At 39.1% G+C, this 22,491-nt stretch overlaps 1 protein-coding gene across 1 annotated transcript in view; it reads left to right on the forward strand.

Moving 5' to 3' along the window:
- dock2 (dedicator of cytokinesis 2) overlaps positions 1 to 22,491 on the forward strand; it is a 141,515-nt gene that overhangs the window by 106,241 nt on the left and 12,783 nt on the right. Inside the window, exons 27-38 of the mRNA XM_088081072.1 lie at positions 1,850 to 1,948; positions 2,041 to 2,135; positions 5,265 to 5,343; positions 5,473 to 5,573; positions 5,891 to 5,949; positions 7,511 to 7,659; positions 7,963 to 8,048; positions 9,476 to 9,632; positions 13,751 to 13,791; positions 17,715 to 17,805; positions 18,724 to 18,834; positions 19,955 to 20,044. Coding sequence (XP_087937198.1) covers positions 1,850 to 1,948; positions 2,041 to 2,135; positions 5,265 to 5,343; positions 5,473 to 5,573; positions 5,891 to 5,949; positions 7,511 to 7,659; positions 7,963 to 8,048; positions 9,476 to 9,632; positions 13,751 to 13,791; positions 17,715 to 17,805; positions 18,724 to 18,834; positions 19,955 to 20,044 — 1,158 coding nt within the window. The remainder of the gene's footprint in view (positions 1 to 1,849; positions 1,949 to 2,040; positions 2,136 to 5,264; positions 5,344 to 5,472; positions 5,574 to 5,890; positions 5,950 to 7,510; positions 7,660 to 7,962; positions 8,049 to 9,475; positions 9,633 to 13,750; positions 13,792 to 17,714; positions 17,806 to 18,723; positions 18,835 to 19,954; positions 20,045 to 22,491) is intronic.

A 22,491-nucleotide genomic window follows, 5' to 3' on the forward strand; every position in this document is an offset into this window, starting at 1 on the left:
ACCAGGCTCTCTGTGTGTTTTTGTGTTCTCACCTTGGGCCATATTCAGAGTTAAGTGCTCGTTCTGAGGAGTTAAACCTCATTAAAATCACTGACACTAAAAAAACCTGCAGTATGTAAATCAGTATGTAAATTTGCCAACAAAAATGAAAATGGCTTTGTGAAACCAGGAGCAAGTTTTGTTTTGACATGATTTTATATTTTTTGAGTTTTATGCCTTTGTGCCAGTGATAGCCGTGGCAGGAGGCATTATGTTTTTGGGTTGTCCATCCGTCCCGCATGGACATACACTTGTCCATCTGTTCTCATGACAGCAATGTCTCATGAACACCTTGAGGGAATTTCTTCAAATTTGTCCACTTGGACTAAACAATGAACTGATTAGGTTTTGGTGGTCATAGGTCAAAGGTCAAGGTCACTGTGACCTCGTCTGTCTAATTCTCATAAAGCACCTTCAGGGAATTTTCCACTTGGACTTGAATGAACAGGGCAAAGGTCACTCTGACCTCACAAAACATGGTTTTGGCCACAACTCGTAAATTATGAAAAATTTACCCAAATGTGTAATAAGATATAATGATGAACTGATGACATCATATATTCAGAAGTTCAACTGTCAACTTCACGGTGATATAATGTTCTGCAAAAACACTTTGCTGGTCATTACTCTGGTCAGTTGGTGACTAATCTTGTGTTGCCATGTTGAAACTGGGTTGGTTGTATAGATCTTCTGTGCTGCTGGGTTAAAGTTGTGTGTGAAGCATCCATGTTTTCACAAACATGTATGTAAACTGTGAATGCAACTCAGACATAAAATCATATAAAACATTGATACGTACAAAGATAACGTAGAGGTGAGATGAGTTACATTATATTACAAAGACTATAATGCTCCCTTTACACGTCAGCTAGTTACTGTTGTTAGCAGCCAAATTGTACCCTTCTTTATCACCGGCTAACACGCATACCTTTTTTCATTCACTTAAGAGAATCTCTGGTTTTTAATCAGTCTCATCTTGTCATCTTGTAAGCAGTTGGACCTAACTGCAACACCTAGTGTTTCTCAAAAACGAATTCTCATCTTTGCTGTTGCTCTGTTTTATATCTGTAAAGTTGTCTTCTGTCTACCTTCACAAAAACAATCTCAAATAACACACGTTAAAAGGGATTGTTTTTTCCTGTGGCACATTTTTATAGATAAAAATGTTCAGCAATTAAGTTTGGCAAAAAGATTTTTCCTTTAAGTGTTTGCATCTTTCACTGTTTGCTGTCGAAAGGAACTCTTACACTTGTTTCTGTTTAGTTTAATTTGTGTGTGTGTGTGTGTGTGTGTGTGTGTGTGTGTGTGTGTGTGTGTGTGTGTGTGTGTGGTGTGTTATAGCAATGCAAAAAATATATTTGAAATCTTACCTTGTTGCAGACGGCCACAATTTATAAACTTTAGCATACAATTTAGAATCTGGAGAGGTTGCCAGTGTTTCTGGCTATAGTTATGTTTGTTTATAGTAATTATGGTAATTTTTGAATATTGCGTTGTGGATGCAAAGAGCATTTTTAAAAATAACATCACAGGGTCTCGTTCACAGTCCTGCCCTTTTGTTCCAGGTTGTGTTTGTGATGATGTTGGTGCTGTTTGGACTTAATCTTAGATTGTGGCTCAAGCAAGTGACAGAACTGGTGTGAGGTTTTCTTTGAAATTCGCTTCAAGCAGTCATAGACATGATGCGGCAACAAATTACCTTAAGAGATTTAAATGTCTTTGGCTGTAGACGTATAGCACTCAGAGTAAGTACAGCACAGTGTCCAAAAAGTAATGATGCATCTTTTCTCTCTCACACTCACACTTTTAGTCCAGAGTGGTCGCCTGCATGACAGCTATCCTGAGTCAGATGGATGATCGACACTATGAAACGTACATAGAAACCTTCAGCGGAACCTCTGATCTAGTGGTAAGAACACACACACCAACACAAACTTTCAGACAAATACAAGCTGTCAAACCGTTACACACACTCGCCTTCTCTTGTCCATTTCACTGCAGGACTTTCTGATGGAGTCCTTCCTGCTTTTCAAGGACCTGATTGGGAAACATGTATACCCCTCTGACTGGATGGCCATGATCATGGTACAGAACAGGTACTACAAGCACACACAGACACACTGATACCCAGGGTTCCTACATGCAATATGGAAAAGTTTTGTTTTTTTTAAAAGTCTGTGAAATTTTATTTTTATAATTTCCTTGTCTGGATAAGTATGGGAAAAAAAGAAGGATTATGAACAAGTATGTTTCCAGTCTATAGCCCATAATCAGTTTTCTGTAATATAAAAATCAGAATTTCTAAAAATATATTGATGATACAAGCAGTATTTATAATGGCATTTGGAGCAGGCAGCAAGCACAGCCATAGTGTTTACCACTGTCTGAGAGAGTGCAGGCCAGAGCGAGCTTGATGGCGTGCAAAGCAAGTAAAGTGTGCAACTTAATGCACAATCCTTCATAGAGCAGCCCTGCCCCGAGTGCCTTATAACTTAGCACAAATCATCACAAATAACCAAATATTAGGCTTGTCTGAAAAATAATGAGTTATACAGTGGGGCCATTATCATTAAAGTGAAAAGAACTTTTCTGCATACGAAAACTTTTATGGCTGTGTTCATCATCGTTTCCATGGACACAGTTATTACAAGATTGCACCGATGGCATGAAAATTGAATTAACTAACTCTTTCAACTCATTTTCTGTTCTTTTTTTATAAAAGAGACTAATAAGTGTGAAGGGACAGTAATATAATATATGTATTCAGTATGGTATGAGAAAAAAATATATATGAGTATAGATAGCACTGTTTTATTTACTTCCTCTGGGCAGAGATGTTTGACAGTGGTGTAGACTGAATGGCCTGCTTGGCAAAGGATTCCTACTCAGAAAAGAAAGCTGGATGCAAACGTTGTATAAGATCATTTAACATCTTTAACATGGGGGAGGTGGCAATTTTAAGAAATATGCGTGGTCAGTACAGTTTGATCTTGCAGCATCCTCTGCTTTGCATTTAATTTCTCATGCTGGTCTTTGACTTGTATGAGCTTGCATGCCACAAAGAGAGGACCTCCACATGAGTATCAACACCATGTTGGCTACCTCTAGGAGAAAGCAAGTTTTTGGCAGATGTAAGGCTGTGCAAGCAATTGTCAACATAGAAAGCCCTCTCGACGGTGTCTAGAGTGTTTTTATTGTTCTGGCTGTTGTCCTTCACATGCCTCTGGAGTGTGTGCTTAGTGCAAAAAGGGCTACATGGAGAACCACGCACACCCAAGCATTCAAGTGATCACAAAAGTGTATTTTGGAATGAACTCTGCATGCCCTGCTCTCTAATTGGAGTCCCTGTCCTTAGAGGGGCTATAAAGCCAGCATCCCAAAGATACCATCTCTGTAACAGATATAATACAGCCATCTAGAGCTTGGCACAGTATACTCAGCACACTCTGCAGAGTGATGCACCAAATTCTATACTTTATCAACACAAATAAGACACAGATAGGTCAGATTGCAAAACAGCCTATAAACACACTTATGTATGAGCATGAAATCCAAAGCAAAGTACAACAAGCTGCCTACAAGGGATCTAAGTTACCCATCACATTCAGATGAGCACAGTGTTCTCTTTTTGTACAATTCGGGCAGACAATTTTAGGGTCATGTATCAAAGAGCAGCATACAGTAACAGCCAAATTTTACACATGATCCATGAAAATGAAAATACAGAAAAATAGCAATGGGTGGCAAAAATAGAATATTGCTAATATTTTATAACCTTTTTCCACCAAAATTAGCATGTGCACACAAGTTTTGTAAACACCTGAAATGCTAAAAAAAAAAAAAAAAGGCAATAAATTCCTATACCATCCCCAGAGCTGTCTACACAGCTCTGCAGCAGATGAGTATGCCTTTCTGTGTATGTGTTTATTTATTTATTGATTTTTTTTTATCATTATTTTTATTTATTGGTGTATTATGTTGAACGTCACAGAAGAGCTGGTTAAAAGGTTAGTAAACTTGGAGTGGAGGCCAGTGTAAATGTCACTGTGATTTCTTTTCTAGCATCTTGTACTTGTTTTTTTTGTCTGTCAAACTTGATGCAGACTAATTCGGAAAGTTAAAGTAACGCGACCACCTGGATGTTGCATTTCTGTCGCTGCCATTAAAGCCAATCAAAGGTGGAGCCAATAAATACTCATGACTACAGCAGTGTCATTTGTCCCGAGAGTTGTAACCTTTCCCAATAAATAAAACAGCCAGATGTCAGAGGGTGTTAGTGGGGTTTTTTTGCGCAGTTGGAAAGGGGCTTTAGAGACCCCGAAAATTTCAGCAGCTCATGTCTTATTTAAAGGCGCTAAGCTCCCTCTGGCTCCCCTGTAGTTCGCACCCTGCATGTCTGCTTCTCTAACTGAGGAGGCCACAACTGCCACAGTTCGACCAGCTATTGGGATTTTGAGGCTCAGTGTATGTGAATTATAAAAGATTGTTGACATCCACACTGCATCCACACAAACCCACAGAGGGATACGTTTGAGATAGCAAAGCTGGGGATCAGTGCTGCGATGATGAAACAGGCTGATGTGACAAAATATGTGTGTGAGCTGCTGTGGGGTATCTTTTTGTGATGTGAGCCGGAGGGGAGGCTACAGCTGTGTGAGAGGAAGAGAAAAGGCAAATAGGTAAAAGTGAGATTGAGGCAGAGGAAGAGACGGGTTGATAAGGAGTGTGTGGAGACTGGGGTTAGGGAAGAGGTGTGCAGGTAGAGAGAGGAAGTCCCACTAAGGAGAAAAAGGGACGGAGAGGGAAAGTCAGCTGGCTGTGAATAAGGATGATTGACAGATAGATGGTGTCGGGGCAGAAAGACTTAACTTTAGAAATGCATGAAGTCACAACTCACTGATACACCTGCACACTGTGTGAAGCTGCTATCATGCTCTATCATCGTGACAGAGGATTTGAATCTGAAGCAATGTTACAGTCTTGTCTGAAATAGCAGTATAAAGCTGCGGGCTAGAGCTGCTGTCAGAGCTGAAATTCTTTGATAAACAACAAATAAGTTACATTTTAGATCATCTGTTTATTCTTAGACTTGACTTTTTTTCTTTAATGTTATTTTTTTATTTATTAATCATTCATCAACAATCAAACTGCTGCATGAGGAAGTTATTTTTATAGCATAATGCTACTTTATTGGTATATTTTGTTTGTGTGTTTGTGTCAATCAGAGTGTTCCTGAGAGCCATCAATACCTACGCAGACACGATGAACCAAAAGTTCCTCAATAACGACGACTTTGAAGTGCAGGTACATGTGTTTGTGTGTGCTCACAGGCTTTGGCTCATATTGACAGCATCTTGTGTATTTTTCCTGTACAGCTTTACACATGGATCTATATTATCTCTCTCTACATCCCCTTTCTTCTTTCTCATTTAGTTGTGGAATAACTACTTCCACTTGGCGGTGGCGTTTATTACCCAGGAGTCTCTGCAGCTTCAGCATTTCTCCCCAACCAAGAGGAACAAGATTCTGGCCAAGTGAGAGACGGGCCGTATAATTTCCTTATTTACCTCACCTACACTCCCTGCTCTAATGAAACACTCAGTGATCTGTGATCTATTTTGGAGTCTGCATTTACCGTTTACACTCCCACAGCTTATTAAAACCGTGTGATGCCTGTAGATAGACATTCCATTTAGTCCATGTTTGGCACAGATTAGTGCAGCATTATCTTTCCCACTGGGCTGTTCAGTTTCTGAAGGAGAAAATAACAGTATTGATCAAGACATCGTTTCTAAACTAATAGACTGATTTCTTTTTCTGTTTCTGTGTGTGTTTTTTCTCTTAATTTCAGATACGGAGATATGAGAAGACTCATTGGCTTTGCTATACGTGACATCTGGTACAAACTAGGTAAGACAGTCAGGTTTATATATCAGGATGGCCACAGGTCCTTTAAGGTTCAGTGTGTAGGATTTAGGGGAATAAATGGGTAGAAATGTAATTTTAGAAGTATGTTTTCTTTAATGTATAATTACCAGAAAATAAGAGTTATTGTATTTTCGTCACTGTAGAAGGAGGTGTTTATATCTACAGAGGGAGCAAGTCCTTGTTTACAGACATTGCCATGTTGCACTACATAACATAAGCCCTAAACGGGCAAACCAAACTCTGGCGCTAGCAAGGGCCATTCACGTTTTCATTTTTTACTCTGTGCCACCATAGTTAGCAGCCCCTTTACAACAAGCAGCATCAGAAAAAAACAGATTTTTTTCAAAGTCAGACTGCTTTATTCAGTGTTTTTACTGGTTTTAATCACTGAGTCCGTTTCAGAGAGGAAGAGACCTCTGCAGATAAATTGGCTCCTGCTAAAAACCTCCTGCACAATAAACGTTAAAATAATTCTAACCAGAAGTTTCAGCTTGTTGTAATCTGCAATCTGCACCACTAGATGCCACTAAATCCCCCTAAATCATCCACACAGGAATGTCTTAAATACATATTTACTGATCAAAGGCCCTAAAAGGTGTTAAATTGTCTTAAATTCATAATGAAAGGGTCTTAGATGTTTTTTACTCACTTCACTGGGAATTTCAAGTTGCACTACAGGAATCAGCAGTTTTACAGGAGGGAAACACTATTCAAGGGAGGAACAGACTTTGACAAACCATCTGTTTGCATGCAGTGCCCCTATTTTTGGCCCCTCTATGCATTTAGATCACCCAGTGAAAAGTGTTGCATTTACGCCTTGCTGGCCAGACCTTTAGTTAGTTTATTTTTTCTGTGCAGAGCGTAGAGCACAGAGACCGTCATCAGTGTCATTTTACCTTATGTTCATTTTGAACTGACATCAGCGTGTTTACTTGATCTTGCAAAGAGTAAATGTTTTTTGTTTGTGTATGTATTTCCATTGCCAGTTTGGTCTTAGATTTCATTTAAATCGGTATTAAAAAAGTATTAAAAAGTCTAACATGTTTATACCTGTAAACACCCTGATGTAAGTGTAGTTGCCTTGCTGCATCTGGGTCTGAAAACATACGTGTTTATGCTCATATCAAGACATACCTGTGGGTGTAGGTGGGTGTAAAACACAACCAAGTGTCTGTAATTTGTTTGCGGCACAGAATGGCAGTAAGGGTTCACGATGTCAGTACCATTTCACAGACAGGCATCAATATAACATATCACTATAAATAAAATCCACAGTGTTTTCTTGGCAGTCATAGGAAGCTGCAGGGTTATAAAGACATGCAAGGTTATATTCTAGAGACAGGAAGTTCACATTTTAGAGGGAAATGCAGCTTGAACTCGAAAGTGTGGGTAGACAGAGACCCGTGGAAACTTCCTGAGGGCGAAAGTTGGAACAGGTGGTGAGCAAGCGAAAATGGGTCAGATGTGGTGTTACCAGCCTGTTTCATTATGTTTGTGTGTGTGTGTGTGTGTGTGTGTGTGTGTGTGTGTGTGTGTGTTTTAGGCAGTCATAAGATCTGTTTCATCCCTGGCATGGTGGGTCCCATCCTGGAGATGACTTTGATCCCAGAGGAAGAGCTGAGAAGGGCCACCATCCCTATCTTCTTCGACATGATCAGCTGCGAGCATGCACACTCTGGAAACTTCCACAAGGTAGAAACGCACACATACACACATGTGCTTTGTGTTTTTAGATGCAGGTGTGCAGAATTGGTCACACACGAAACATCTGTAGACATAAAAGCAAAAATTCCCTTTTGCATGCACAAAACACACACAGACGCGCTGGCGCATGCATATTGTGCACGTTATCGATTCCCTGTGTCACTGCATGTAATTAAAAGAGACACCTTAATTATGCTTGCATAATTGATTTCTTCTTCTATCTTTCCTCTCTGTTGTTTTATCCTCTCCTCTTTTTCTCCCTTGTTGCTCTCTCTTTCTCCCCTTCTGTAGTTTGAGAATGAGATCATTCTGAAGTTGGACCATGAGGTGGAGGGTGGAGGAGGAGACGAGCGCTACATGCAGCTGCTGGAGACCACGTAGGCCTGAGTTTTAGAATATACCACAATTACAGCAATCATTAAAGGGATACTCTGCCGATATTTAACCAGGCCTGTGTCACTGCAGTGTGGGAAGCATGTGCAGATGAATGTGTTTGGTTTCGTAATCAGGCAGATTGTTGCTAACAGCAAGGGCAGGGAGTCAAACACTGTTCCTCTGCATACACTGCGCAAAACATAGACCTGGTTAAAAATCAGCAAAATATCTCTTAATTGCTTTACAGGTTGACAAATGAGCGGTGACCAGACATCCAGAAAAATTTGGTACATTCCCTAAGTACGAGCAGTTGTCCAGAATCCTAAATCCTGTGCTGTTTGTTCTGAAAATCAACCACTATAGCAATAGAATATCAACAAGATAAAACAATAGTCTAAATCGTCTGTCTGTGTGCTGTGAGACTCAATTTGACTTGAGCCTTGAAGGCAAAATCACTGAGGAGACCTGACTTGGTGGCAAGGTTATATTAAAAAAATGCTGTATTAAATGTATTGTGTATTTTGGAACGCTGCCAAATTGTCATGAATAATTAATAGCATAGCAGAGATACACGCAACAAGCTACTGCTGTCACCAGAATAAAGGAGACTCAATCCAAATGAGGATACCCTTTCATTAAATTATAAATTAGTCTCCATGACTCAGTAGGTCAATAGCTTTACTCTCTGAATCCGTGAGAATATCAAATCACTTATGTAGGCTATAAATCCTTCTTTTTGGTATTAAATGGCCTGCTTGTTGTTATACAAAAATATTATTGATTTGTTTTAACTTATCTATTGCACTAATTAGGTTGTCACAAATAACAGATTACTAATATAATTTGACCTGTTTTAAACCAGATGATGGAGAATGCAGTCGCCGCTAAAAGCAGTATGCGTGATAAAAATATTCAGGGGTTCAAGGAGGATTTATTATTACATGCAGCAAACATTACAGTGAAATTAAGCTGCCCTGACTTAACTGTCCTGATAAAAACAGCTTAAACTTTAATAAATACACAATAAAAATAAATAAATAAATTGCACTGACAAAGGAAAATCTCTGTCACTAACATCTATATAATTTAGATAAAATTGTGTGGAAGTTATGCAGATTTGTGTGTAAACCATCCCTATCCCAAAGCTACCCTGTCCTGAATTTCATCCATTCTTATCTGGTCACCCTTTTCCTACTGTATATAAACAAACAAGTCATGATTTAAGTGATAGTGCACTAACATATGGTATAGCATGATACAATAATGTTTTACATCTTGATTGGCCTGGCTTTGCTATGGTCTTTTTCACCCTTAGGAACTTTGGACTCATGGTTTTACTGAAATACATTCACAAAACTTGCAGTACTCAAACACTTAAAATCATGGCCAAATTCCTCTGATGAATAACTTGCTGTTGCCTGTCTGCCAGCCTACTGGACTGTGCTGCAGAGAAATCCACGCTGAGGCTGCAGGTGCAGCACTTTGTCGCCTTGGTGAAGGGACTCCTCATTCGTCTCCTTGACTACCGCACCGTGATGAGCGATGACAGCCGCAACAACCGCATGAGCTGCACTGTCAACCTTCTGGTAAGTCCTAACATCTTTCAAATCCATCGGTTCTCTTTGCCTCGACGAAAATGGTTTTGTGCTTGATCTGCATTACAAGTTCCTTCTCCAAACTAAGGTGTTCAGGTTTGCTATCTTAAAGGCAGAGTTCCCACAGTCATGGAAAACTTTGAAATGGAATTTCACAATCTCATTTTCCAGGCCTGGAAGAGTCGTGGAATTAGTAAAAAATCATGGAAAGATTTATAAAGTCATGGATTTTTGTTGTGTGGAATGAAATTGATTATTACAATAATCCTCTGGGGATAACCTTAACCTGGATAACCTAAGTTAGCTGTTTCAGGGTAATCATTTGGGCAAAATTCTTCCAAACTTTTAGTAATTGGTGTTAGTTCACATTCTTTTTTTTCTTCAATTGTGGTTATTATAAAATTGGTCTTAAATTTCAATATGAGTGGCTCTGAAAAGGCTTAAAAAGACTAAAATCCCACCTTCCTCAAGCTTTAGGAACCCTGTGTTGACTCGGTGCAGCCTGGTATTTTGTGCTGCCCTTATTCAACATTGCGATTCCGCATCGAATGTTAAGGCAAATCGACTCAAACAAATTTAATTTGCTGTTTGATACAAATGGAAAATTGCAGTTCTCACTTTCCATGTCTGACTCTGACCGAGCCTTCCCCTTTAAGAATTAATTATATATGTGCTGTAGTGTGGCGGCATTTGTTACGGGAAGGGAGACTCTCCTCTGTGACTGTGTGTGTGTGTGTGTGTGTGTGTGTGTGTGTGTGTGTGTGTGTGTGTGTGTGTGTGTGTGTGTGTGTGTGTGTGTGTGTGTGTGTGTGTGTGTGTGTGTGTAAAAGTACCATAACCAGGCTGGCAAGTGCTGCAGACACAGCGAAGTGCATACTTTTCCAAAAAATAATTTTTATTATTGGTCCTTGAAAAGTTATGGCAAAGTTTTAGTAACTAATCTATGTACAGGACCACATAGGAAGTATGGTTCTTGATTTTTACCATATTGCTGTGAAGCTTTCCTCCTAAATAATTTCATCATATTTTTGTTTTCTTTATGTTTCATTGATGCTCTGCGAATCTTTCAAAATCTCCCATATGTTGTGAATCTTGCACACATGACCGTGGATTTGCATTTATTGACACTAACCTCGTGTTTCATGCACTGTACTTTGTAGCTGTAATATTGAACTTGCCAGCCAAGGTGCTGATCTCACACACACATGTCAACACACACACCTACATCAATAAAGTCATTATTAATTGAAGGACTGACATAAGAAGAGACTAGTAAGCGAATTAGTTCCACAGGGACCTCAGTCAATAATCTCATTCGTACCAAAAGAGCCACACTGATGAAGCGATCATTATGCATCACTGATTTTATGTCCCATCTTTCACGTCAAGGTCTTTGTATCCTTTTTTCCACATTTGATTTGTATGCTGATTGATCTAAAGGAAAAGATTCATCTCTGTGTCTGGTCTCCGACTGTTTTTTGCAGAGGGTTGCATCAGCTCCTGTCTGCTCCACGTCTTTTCTCTTATGTGATCTCCTAATCAGATTCCCCCCCACGGTATACTCAAGTTCAGTAACGGATCCCTCTACCCACCGTGCCATCGTCTCCACAGCAGATTATATCAAATAATTTCTCCTTCATAATCCATTTTCCTTCCTTCATATCTACAGTTCTTATTTGGATTCTTTCCTAGAAATTTTCATTTTTGAAGACATTTCTGAGACGCTAACATTCAGGGAGATCAGTTAATGATGAATGGTTGTGTTTGTGCCGGTATCTCTAACGTGTTATTTCTCCATGAGGAGTTGAGGCTGTTGGCACATGGCAGAGGTGTTTAGCTTGTAGCCTGTGGCAGCTGCCCATTAGCTATTCTCTTCCAAGCTATAAAATCCCCTCTGCAGGCTAGCAGGCACCGGTGTTCTCTCCAAACCCTGCTCCCCCCCTCAGGCTAACTTCACTCAGGAACTACACACACATACGCTCACTATCACAGGTATTTGTTATGCTTCCTCATGCAGATGCACTTTCAAAGGAACACAAATATGCTTGTACACGCTCACAAACATACACACACACAGAGCTCAGGTTAAAATAACCTCTGGTAACCTCAAGCTAAATGTTTTCAGAGTAACTTTGTATTTCCATGGACAATTTCAGGTGCTGACAAAAGTATGTTGCAGATATCACCGTCACCATGTAAGATATTATATACAGAAACTTAAATAGAGACACCAAAGATGCATATGAGGTGATACTGTGGTTCTACTGCGGCTAAAGCTGGGCATTCATTGTACATATCGAGCCAATTTCTGATCCGATTCTTGAGCTGCACGACTCATTTTAGAGTCGGAGTGCGTTTCAGATTTGTCGGGTGTCATTTGCCTTGCAGTGTACAAGTGGAGATGGAGGACTGATCATAGCCCAATCAGCTGCCCCCCACTGGCAGATAAATAGAAAATAAACATTTTGGTTGACTAAAATCAATCAATTGTACAGTGTTGCCGATACCCAGTTTGTTGGTGCTGTGAACTTGTGCGAGTGTGTGCGTGTACGTGTGCGTGTGTGTGCGTGTACATGTGCATGTGCGAGTGTGTGCGTGTACATGTGCGTGTGTGTGTGTGTGTGTGTGTGTGTGTGTGTGTGTGTGATAGAGAACAGATACAGAGAGAAAGACTGAGAGAGTTGGACTGACCTGTTTTCTAAGCTCTTTTGGTGACGTCTGTCTTGTTATTGTGAGCTGTACCTCAGCTAACAAACAATTCTCCACCTGCCACAGACCCGGAGCTTTTAAACAAGTCTGTATTGACAGCTGTCAATAGCCAGAGCAATCTGTGGGGAAAGACTGACTTATTGATTATCTATTTTGAACATACAGCGTGAGCACTATTTTCGTGGTTTGACATTTAGACCACACTTGAGCTTTGGCTTAACACTGAAGATGATTAACTCTTACAGTGGGAGTTGGAATTAAACAACATTTCTAGACAGGCTCAAATCCTACAGTGTATGCTTGGCTGTACAGGTGCAGGAATAAGTCAATCAAATATTAGTTGATCGACAGGAAATTAAAAGGCCAATATTTTGATAATGGAATAATCGTTGAGAATTTTAGAATGCCAAAAATGTGCTGGTGCCATGCTTCTCACACACACATGTCAACACACACACCTACATCAATAAAGTCATTATTAATTGAAGGACTAGTTTAGTTGTGAGAATTTGATTATTTTCTTTGTCAAGGATTTTCTTTTTAAACTTTTGGTTTGATAAAAAATACCATTTAAAGAGGCTACCTTGCGCTTCTTGGAATTTCCATGTGTCATTTTTCTGCTTTTTTCTCACACATATGAGGAAGATAATGGACAGTAATTTATTGCAGCTCTACTATTGATTGTAGAGGGTGTCTGCTACAAGTAAAAACACCTGACCTTCATGTAGATGAACGGCCTCCAGCAGGAAATTGGCTATTGGAGTTGCAATGATGCAACCAATGATGTATCTGACCTTTGCAAAAATAAAGCAAAAAGATATAAATATGCAAACAGTATGGTTTGGCTTCACAGTGAATTGCACAGTAATGAGCTTGTTTTGTGTGTGTGTGTGTGTGTGTGTGTGTGTGTGTGTGTGTGTGTGTGTGTGTGTGTGTGTGTGTGTGTGTGAGTGAGTGTGTGATTGTGTCTTTTGGCTTGTGCTGTTGATGGGAGGTGGGGTTACATCAGTTCGTTCCACTCCTCTGTTCTCTGTAGATGTCATTAAACTTCATTAAACTGGGAGTTTGTGCTGCTTAACTAACAAGTGCGCATGCACACGATCCCACACATTTACACATACACACAGGCAATCAGAAGCATGCAGCCTAACCCACATAACACACACACACAGACAAACACACACACACACACACACACACACACACACACACACACACACACACAACCATTTAGACAAACACACAACAGCAAACTTACAGTCAGTGCAGCACTTCAGAACGATTTTTAAAATCTCTCTGTCACACACACACATACACACACACACACACACACACACACATACATAGATGCACACACACGTTGACTGGCACTAACCCGACTTCTCTCTTTGATTTTGCAGAACTTTTACAAGGACATCAATCGTGAAGGGATGTATATCAGGTATTTATGGGCTGAATTTGACATAAAATACATTCAAGTGATGCATATTTGTGTCTTGTAAATGCATGCATATGTGTGTCTGAGTGTGTGTGTGTGTGTGTGTGTGTGTGTGTGTGTGTGTGTGTGTGTGAGCATGTGTGGTTCCATAATCTGACAAGGGATTATATGACTCCCACTGAATTAATGTCAGAATCCACAGGATCAGCTCTTGGTCTGACTGGAGGGAGAGAAGGGAGAAAGAGAGACATGATGGGTGCCAGGGAGGGAGAGATGGAGAGACTGAGGGAGACGAGATGATGGAGAGAGAGAGAGAAAGAGAGAGCGAAAGAATACAGATCCTATCAAGTCCCACGGTGCATTTCTGGCGATGGCTTATGGACATAATTAGTTATCTGTACATGTGAATGTGAGCTCAGCTCTGTGGCTGATCAGCTGCCTCCGTCTGTCCTGTGGAGAGTCCTGTAACATTCGGCAGACTCGCTATAACATTAGCAAACAAATACAGTTTAATGGAAATGCACATTAAAGCACCACTTACTGCAAGTGTTATATAATAAGCCAGAATGTTACATTACGCAGATCGAGCTATATGACTGCAGGCCATGCACAGATGATAAAACCCCAAACTAATTATGTAATGCCCCAGTGTGTGATTTATGGACCATGAAATTTGCATCTTAATTGCGTACATCTGTATTGAAAATTACACTTAACCAAACATGACTACTGAATATTCAGCAGCATATAATGCCATATTTACTAAACATTGATCTTTATCGTTTACAGTTGTTTTGGTTAGTGTACCAACAGTCAACTAAAGGAACTTGAATAAACACCATTTTGCAATTTTGTAGCTCTGAGTACCACCTCCATTCCCTGTGTGCATACATTGTAGCACGCAAAAACTTTTTTAGTATGTATACTGACTTTTTTTTTTTACACAAATTGAAACACCCTTCATACTTGATTCAAAACCCTCTTAAAATCTGGATGTAGTGTGAAATTAAGTGAAAGCTTATGTCACACTTAGAGAATGTAGTTGTCTACATTTATGGATTGTATATCAGGTATGTTTCTGGCAAACAATTTAAGCTCAATGGGCAGTGTTTCCATTCAGTAATGACGTAACCTTTATTTTACTTAATTAATTAGAGGGCGACATTAGATCGATCTTAAATTAAAAGACTTAGAACTTGCTTTTTCCTGTGTAATAGTCGTCCTAACACCCAGGTACAGAAGAATAAACAAAAACCCTCTTATGAAATTTGACTTTTAATATGTGGCAAAAAGATGCTGAATTACAGAGGGCAGTACAGAAGGAAGGGTGGAGACAGAGAAGGTGAGACAGAATGAAGAGCGAAAGTGACAAATAGAGAATAGTAAAGGTTCAGTCGAACAAACAGGCTCAGTAAGCAGAAGAAGGTGCAGATTGACTTGGGGGAAGCACGAGAAGGATTGAATGCTGCTGCACACTGTCAACAGAAACTGGATTGTCCGAGCCAATAGAACATGCGGACTCCCCAGCCAGAAAATTAGTTGGTTAAAGCTGAGAGAAGGTTTTTGACCCTGCCACCATGTTGAAAACACCTAAAACTTAGTGCGGCCCACCAGCTGGAGCAAACTTTCTGATTTTACAACTAAACAGTCACTATAATATGTTTCTGAAAACATTTTACAAGAGAAAATAGGCAATGTAGTAACAGATTCTTGATTCATATTTGATCAGCGCTGCCTAGTTTGACAGTTTGACCGCAGTTCATAAGCAGCAATTGACATGATTGACATCTGTGTTAAAGACTCCTCTGCTCTGATTGGCTGTTTTCATTCAGCTGCAGCCGAATTCCACTAGAAACACTCTGAGGATGAGGGAAGTGTTTTGTTTTCATTAAATCTCATACTGCTGTGAATGTACTGGCAGTTTCAGCAACAAAAGTTGTTTTTATAAAAGTTACTGACTGTAGCTTCAAAATAAAGTAAAGAGAACGGAGAGATGAGATGAGGGTACAAAACAAAGAAATCCAGATCCTTAAACATTTAGCCAGACAGAATGAACTATTGACCTCAGACTGCAGTCACACTGCACAAGCACAGAGGATTGTTCATTAAAGAGCATCTGCTGAAGAAGCCACTATTTTCTTGCTTTGTCATCAATGCCTGAAAGTCCAGCCTCTGGCCATGTGGCAAAATGTTTTCTCCAGACAGAGGGAGATAGATACAGAAAAGGATGAAATGCTGTAAATGAGTACCTTGGTTCACTAGCAGCCCAGTGTTCCCATGTTCCTTCTTGTTGGGCCTATAAAACATTATTGGTCTACAAAACATCCGTCAGACTGTTATATAGATAATTTGCTCAGTTTGCTTACGTGTGTTTGCATGTGTGTGTTCTTTCTAATGGCCTTTCTACATTATGCACATATTTCTGGGTGTCTAGCGCTCAAAAAGCTGTAGGTCACCAGGTGCCAAGGAGGTGACCAAAGGAGCAAAGAACTACCACATACTGTCCTCTAAACAGTGGGGGAACAATGTTTTGGCCCAGAGACTGTTATCGTTATTTTACAAGACAAATGGAGCGACGATCATAAATAGATGGAGCGAGCCATCCAATGATGGACCAATCAGGTCACAGTACAGACTGACGTCACTCATTAAATTAAGAATCCCGTCATGACACCATTGGCCCAAAATATACATAGACAGAAAATATCATTTTCAAAATGCAATTTTAATGTATACATTAATGTACACAGTAATAATGACGATAAGCTGAACATTTTTACAGTATTTTCATCTTCAGAAAAATGTGAATTGCATTGAATTGTGGACCAAAAAGGTGAAATACATAAAACCCTAACGGTCAGATTTTGTTAAAGTATCATATGAATGACCCTATATTGTTGTTTTATTCTAGCAAACATTGACTGCTACTCTATTTTTACAATTCTATTTTCACATATTTTTCTTTGCTCTTATGTGCACACTTAATCTCCCCCAAATTGTACAAAGTTCTTAAATTTTGAAAAACATGAACAGCAGGGGACAATTGATCTGCGTCTGTCTGATGTAAGTTTTGAAATATAAACTTTTAAATAAAATATGAAGAATTTTAAAAAATATTTTTTTTCTTGTTTTGTTATGTTCAGGTTGCACCTTGAAAACAAAACAATTTTCTCCTAGAATCTGTCCCTTAAGGAGAAAGAGAAGAGCAGGGATTAGAGAAAAATAATAATTATTTAAATGTTAAGTAGCAAATAAAGATGAAAATCAGCAAAGAAGAAACATCGAATAATAAAATTGTTCCTTGGAGAGAGCTGTTTTTTTAAAAATGTTTTTTGATCCTTATTTATCTATTTTTTTATACGATCAATTATTTTTTCACTAATCCCATCTTCTCTTTTTTTTTCAAGCTCCAATAAGACTTTTATCAGATATTGTACAAGTATTTACCTGTGTATAGCTTGTCTTCATAAATACAATGTGCATATCAAGCCAGGTATAATGTTAATTTTCTATAGGATGTTTTCTGTCCATTTATATTGTAGGCATGTGGTGCCATTCTGTAATTATTATGTGCAATATTTTATTCAATAGTGATCTGTGTCGTGACCTTATTGTTTCATGTGGGTCATCCAACCTATTTAAAACGCTCTCTATCTCTGTCATGTAATATAACCTGATCTGACGAATTGTTGCAGGTGTATACGACAGTATGAGGGAGGTCTTTGCTATTTGTGTGTGCTCTGGGTGTGTATGTGTGTGTGTATGTGAGAAAAACTGAGTGAGACCATGACACACTTGTGATTAATGCTGCTTCATTTGCTTCAAGTTGCCCAACAGTGGCATCTAGTGGAGTGATGTGTAAGTTGCATATTACATTAAACTTGACCTCTGTGACTTTGTGTGTGTTTGTTCACGTGTGAGCTCAGGTACCTTTACAAGTTGAGGGACCTTCATCTGGAGGGTGAGAACTACACCGAGGCGGCGTACACACTGCTGCTCCATTCTCGCCTCCTCAAGGTAGGACACACACACATATATAAAGAGATATTTTGTCATTTTATTGCTTTGAACCAATGTCTAATCACTTTGTCTGTCTGCCACAAATGTGATCGTTTTTTATTAGCTGATAAATGGTTGCTACGTCGCTGGCCTCCAAATGATTAAGCTCTGAGGTTAGTTTATGGCATAGCATTGGCCACTGTGGTTGTATCACTATGGTGATTGATTCCCTGAGCGTGTGTATGTGTGTGATTTTGTGTGAGCGTCAGCACTCGCATGTGTCTGAGTGTGTTTGACCTCTTTTGTCTCTTCATCTCTTTTATGGGACACTTAGAGGCTCACAGAGAGGGACAGAGGAATAGGGGCATCACTCCCTCTCTCCTCCTCTCTGTCTTGTATCGTTACATCAAAGCAGTTGAACTCTATAACATTTTTTATAATCTCCATTCATCTCCAGTGTCAGTGCTGTCATGCCCGTTTCACATTATTGGACAGAGCGGGCTGTAACGCACTCTAATCCTCTTTTCCCCCACAGTCCTAAGCAGATAGGACAGATCCAGTACTATAAGACAGTTTTTGTAGATCATTGTGTTCTTTTTGTTTGGTTACTAAATTAATTTCTGTGTAATTTATGTAATGGAAGATTAACTATTGTCTCATTTATATAATAAATGAGCTTTGTGCTCTTGTTTTTGTGCATGCTCTGCTCGTGACTAATATTGATTTATTACAACAAAGAAACTGTAAGCTTTAAGTTCTTCTCCCCTCTTGTTTCAACATCATGATTAATGGGACAGTAAAAAAACAAAGTTGGTCTCGTTGGTGTGTGTATTTTTTTCTGTAGTTTAGCAGTAAATTAATTACACATACTGCATCTCACTTTTTGTTTCTGTCCTGTTCTCTTTGTTCTTGTCTTCAATCCTTTTTCCATTGCAGTGGTTAGACGAGACATGCAGCCCCCAGTTTGAGTCCCATGGCTCCCAAACCCAGCGGCAGCTCAAAGAAACGCTCTACGACACCATCATTGACTACTTTGACAAGGGCAAGGTCAGCATTGTTTTAGACTACAGTGTGTTTCCCTTTCTTAAAAGAATACTTTACCTGCAAAATGATTGTTTGTATATCATCATTCACTGCCTGTTACCTTGAATTCATGAGGAAAACTTTGATTTATTTTAGTGAACGCAGAATCCAAAAAAAACCTTGTTTATGTACTGAAGTAAAAGGCAAGCGAATGTTTAAAAAAAAAAAAAAAAAAGCAAAACTATATCAAAACATCTGTTGAACTCTCACACAACTCTTGCAGGATGATCCAGGTCATTTATTCAGTTATGTGCTCAGGACTTCCCAAACATTTTCACTCAAACATTACGATTTAAAACATGTCAGTACAAACAGGGCCTGTACTGACTGGACACATGTATACATTTGAACTTTTCCCATATGTTGTTAGCAGAATTGTTTTATATTATAATGTTTTGCTGTTGTTAAAGACAGTCCCGGTTTACTTCAATTTACAAAGAATGTTTGCCTTTTTGAATTCTTCATTCACTGTGAAGGCATTCTGGAAAAATAAAGTGTACATGGTGACTAATTGATGAACAAATGGTAATTTTACAAGTAGAGTAATCTATTAATTACGCCTTCATGGAGTAATATTATGATTTGACAAGTGCTGATTAATGCTCCAAAATTTGTTATAGTAGAGTTTCTAATTCTGAAGAAAGTTTCTAGCAGCGCAGTTAGGTTTGATTGACCATAACTTTATGAATTCCTTTTACAAAACAATATACTACTAGGCAAACGTGTGTTTACTTTAGAAAAAGCTAAAGCCCTTAAAATCAGAATTCAATGCACAGGCGTTTATTTTCGGGAATGTTCCTCTCCTGTATCAAACTTTAAGTATCTTTTAAGGATTAGTCAGCACATGCAATCATGCAGTCATAGTCTCTGTGCGGTATGTTGGTGTCACATTCATTTTGTATTCTCTATGAGTGCTTTATGTTCTCTGAAGCCGTGAAAGAGACGTTTCCCCTCGCTCTCCAGAGACCTCCAAACAGAGATTTTCACAAGATGAATTCCCTCCATGACAGCTGCTGCCGATTTATTAGCAGATGGTGTAATGAAGGACGCTTCTTTCTCTCTGTGTGTGTCTGTGTGTGTGTAGATGTGGGAAGAGGCCATCACTCTGTGTAAGGAACTAGCTGATCAGTACGAAAACGAGATCTTTGACTACGAGTTACTCAGCAAGAGACTGGTAATACATGACTATCTTGAACCTTAATGCTCTTTCCTCTGCACAATGATCACAATGTCCCATTTTTTCTGTATTTCATTCTCCTTTTAAATTCCCTTTATAGATGTTATGGGTGTTCTCGGGTGTAAAGGGGGTGTTTGAAGGCAATTTACTCATGTTTTTGACAGCAACAGTAAAATTGCCAACTTCAATGCACCTACTGGGTCAACCCTTTTTAACTTAAATACATGTGTAATGTAAAACCAAATATTGCCCTTGATCAGAGTTTGATTGTGTCCTGGGCCTTAACCCAGTAAAACTAAATACACATTTTGCTGCAAACCAAAACATATTGGGCCTCATTCACCAATATCTTATCTCCATATCTTATGGGTTTTTTTTGTTAATTTATTTATTCTAAAAATCCTAGGAAAGGTCTACATCAGATTCATTTGGCGCATGTTCTTAAACTGCATAATTGTTCACACCTGTGCTCTTACAATGATGAATCCCATGTCCTTGTAACATGAAAGCGTGCACTAGTTGATCCTAATTAGCATTGGTAAAGGTTGTGCAAATCCCCATAAAAGGACAAGAGACTGCATGAAACTGAAAAGAAGAGACTTATGTCAAAAATGCCCAAATGACAGTTTGAAGAGGGTGGATTACCAGACACCATAAGTTTAAAAAAAATGAAATAGTTCTGAAGTGGAGGTACTTGTACCGCAATCGAACTGCAAATGAGCTGTCATATTTTGTAATGATATCAAATAACATAATTAAACAATGCATAGAAGAGCTGCCCATGGAAAGTCAAAGATATGATTTATTCGGCGGACAACTCTATATTAATAGAGATTCTTCACGTCGAGCCGGTTCTGCAGTGATATTCTGGTCCCCAGAGGTAGCTGCAAATCCAGTGCTGCTCGATTTCATAGTGCTCTCTGACGTAAAATCATAATGCTATCTGAAGTCGTCCCTTTTGCTTGGTGAAGACGTCTGCAATGGGTACAGGCAGCTTCAGACCCAGACATGGGTGAGTGAGTCAAACAAAGGCAGCTGCCCAGAGGTGGAGTGGTTTTGCCCAATGTGGCTCTAAGATAACATTATCTTCAGCCTTCTGCTCAGAAGTGGGGAATTTACAACTTACAGCAGCTTCATATTATTCACATTTATTTATTTAATATTGGCTTTTATTTTAAATCTAGTGTCTGCAAAAAATGTACATTTCTGCGTGTTGTTATTGTAGTTAGCATGATTTAGCACGAAAGGCTAACTTATCTTTTTTAACATATTACGCGAATGTCACTGTCACCCCGAACGTACCACATAACTCTCTTCAAAATCTATATGGAAAAAGGAACAGATATTTAAGTTTTGAACAGCCAACTACGATTTGACTGACAAAAGTCAGTCAGGTTCAGCTCTAATGCATGGGCTGCTATTACTTGTTTGGTAAATGCTGTATCTGGAAAAGGGCGGACAAAAATAAGTAAAGTGTCCCGAGATGTCTTCGTCACTATGCAAACAAATCGACATTATGCTGGAAGATACGTTCCCCCCTCAGGGCACGGTCTGTGAACTTTTGTAGCTGCAGTAAATATGCGATTGTGTGAATAGATTTAGGGTGCAGAAATAAGCAACTTTTAAATAGTGTGATCAGTCACTAACTATTGGATGGCATGGTTCCAGTTAACATAATTTTTGTGAATTAAAGTGTTTATTTTAAAGAGCATTATGGTTTATGTAAAATATGAAAAACAATTATTAGAAAATATTATACTTGACAGAAATATTTAAACCCTGTAACGTTATTCAGCTGTTGAATTGAAAAAAGTACAGTACTCCATTATTTCGCACAAACATGTCAGCACTTGAATGTGCCAAGGTGTGCTCTTGAGTGCACGTAGACTCTGTTTTCACCTAAGAACAAATCCCAAACTATAAAACATTGATGAATGTCAGAATCTTTGTGAAAACAGTATAAGTGGAGGAAATTTCTCCTTAAGATCTGTTGGTGACTGAGGCCTTTAGTTCCCAATCAGCAGTTTCCACACTAAATTAGTCATCTGCACTTTTAAATTTTACCAGCAACTCAGCACAATCATTCATCCATGTATAAAAATGCATACTTACGTGACACTTCAAATCCTTCTAAATCGATCTTTTTTTCTGAAGAACTCTGGTTTGAACTTCCACAATTCCCATATGACCCAAAAAAGAGTGATTCTGCATCACCTTCAAACCCCTCCTCACGCTTCCTACTTTGTCCTCTCAATCACTTTTCTGTTACTTTCTTCTTTTTCCTTGACACCGCGGCAGAAGTGATTCCCTCCATGCCCGAAATTCAGCACCACCTTCTCCTCTCTGTCCCCTTCACGCAATGCTTCTCTTCCCCTCCCAACAGAGAATTATACGTCTCCCAACAATGGAAAAAAATCTCTTTCTCTTTATATGACTGCAGCAGT

Source organism: Plectropomus leopardus, chromosome 8, assembly GCF_026936395.1.
Source record: "Plectropomus leopardus strain MGB_pleo_1.0 chromosome 8, ASM2693639v1, whole genome shotgun sequence".
NCBI lineage: Eukaryota > Metazoa > Chordata > Actinopteri > Perciformes > Serranidae > Plectropomus > Plectropomus leopardus.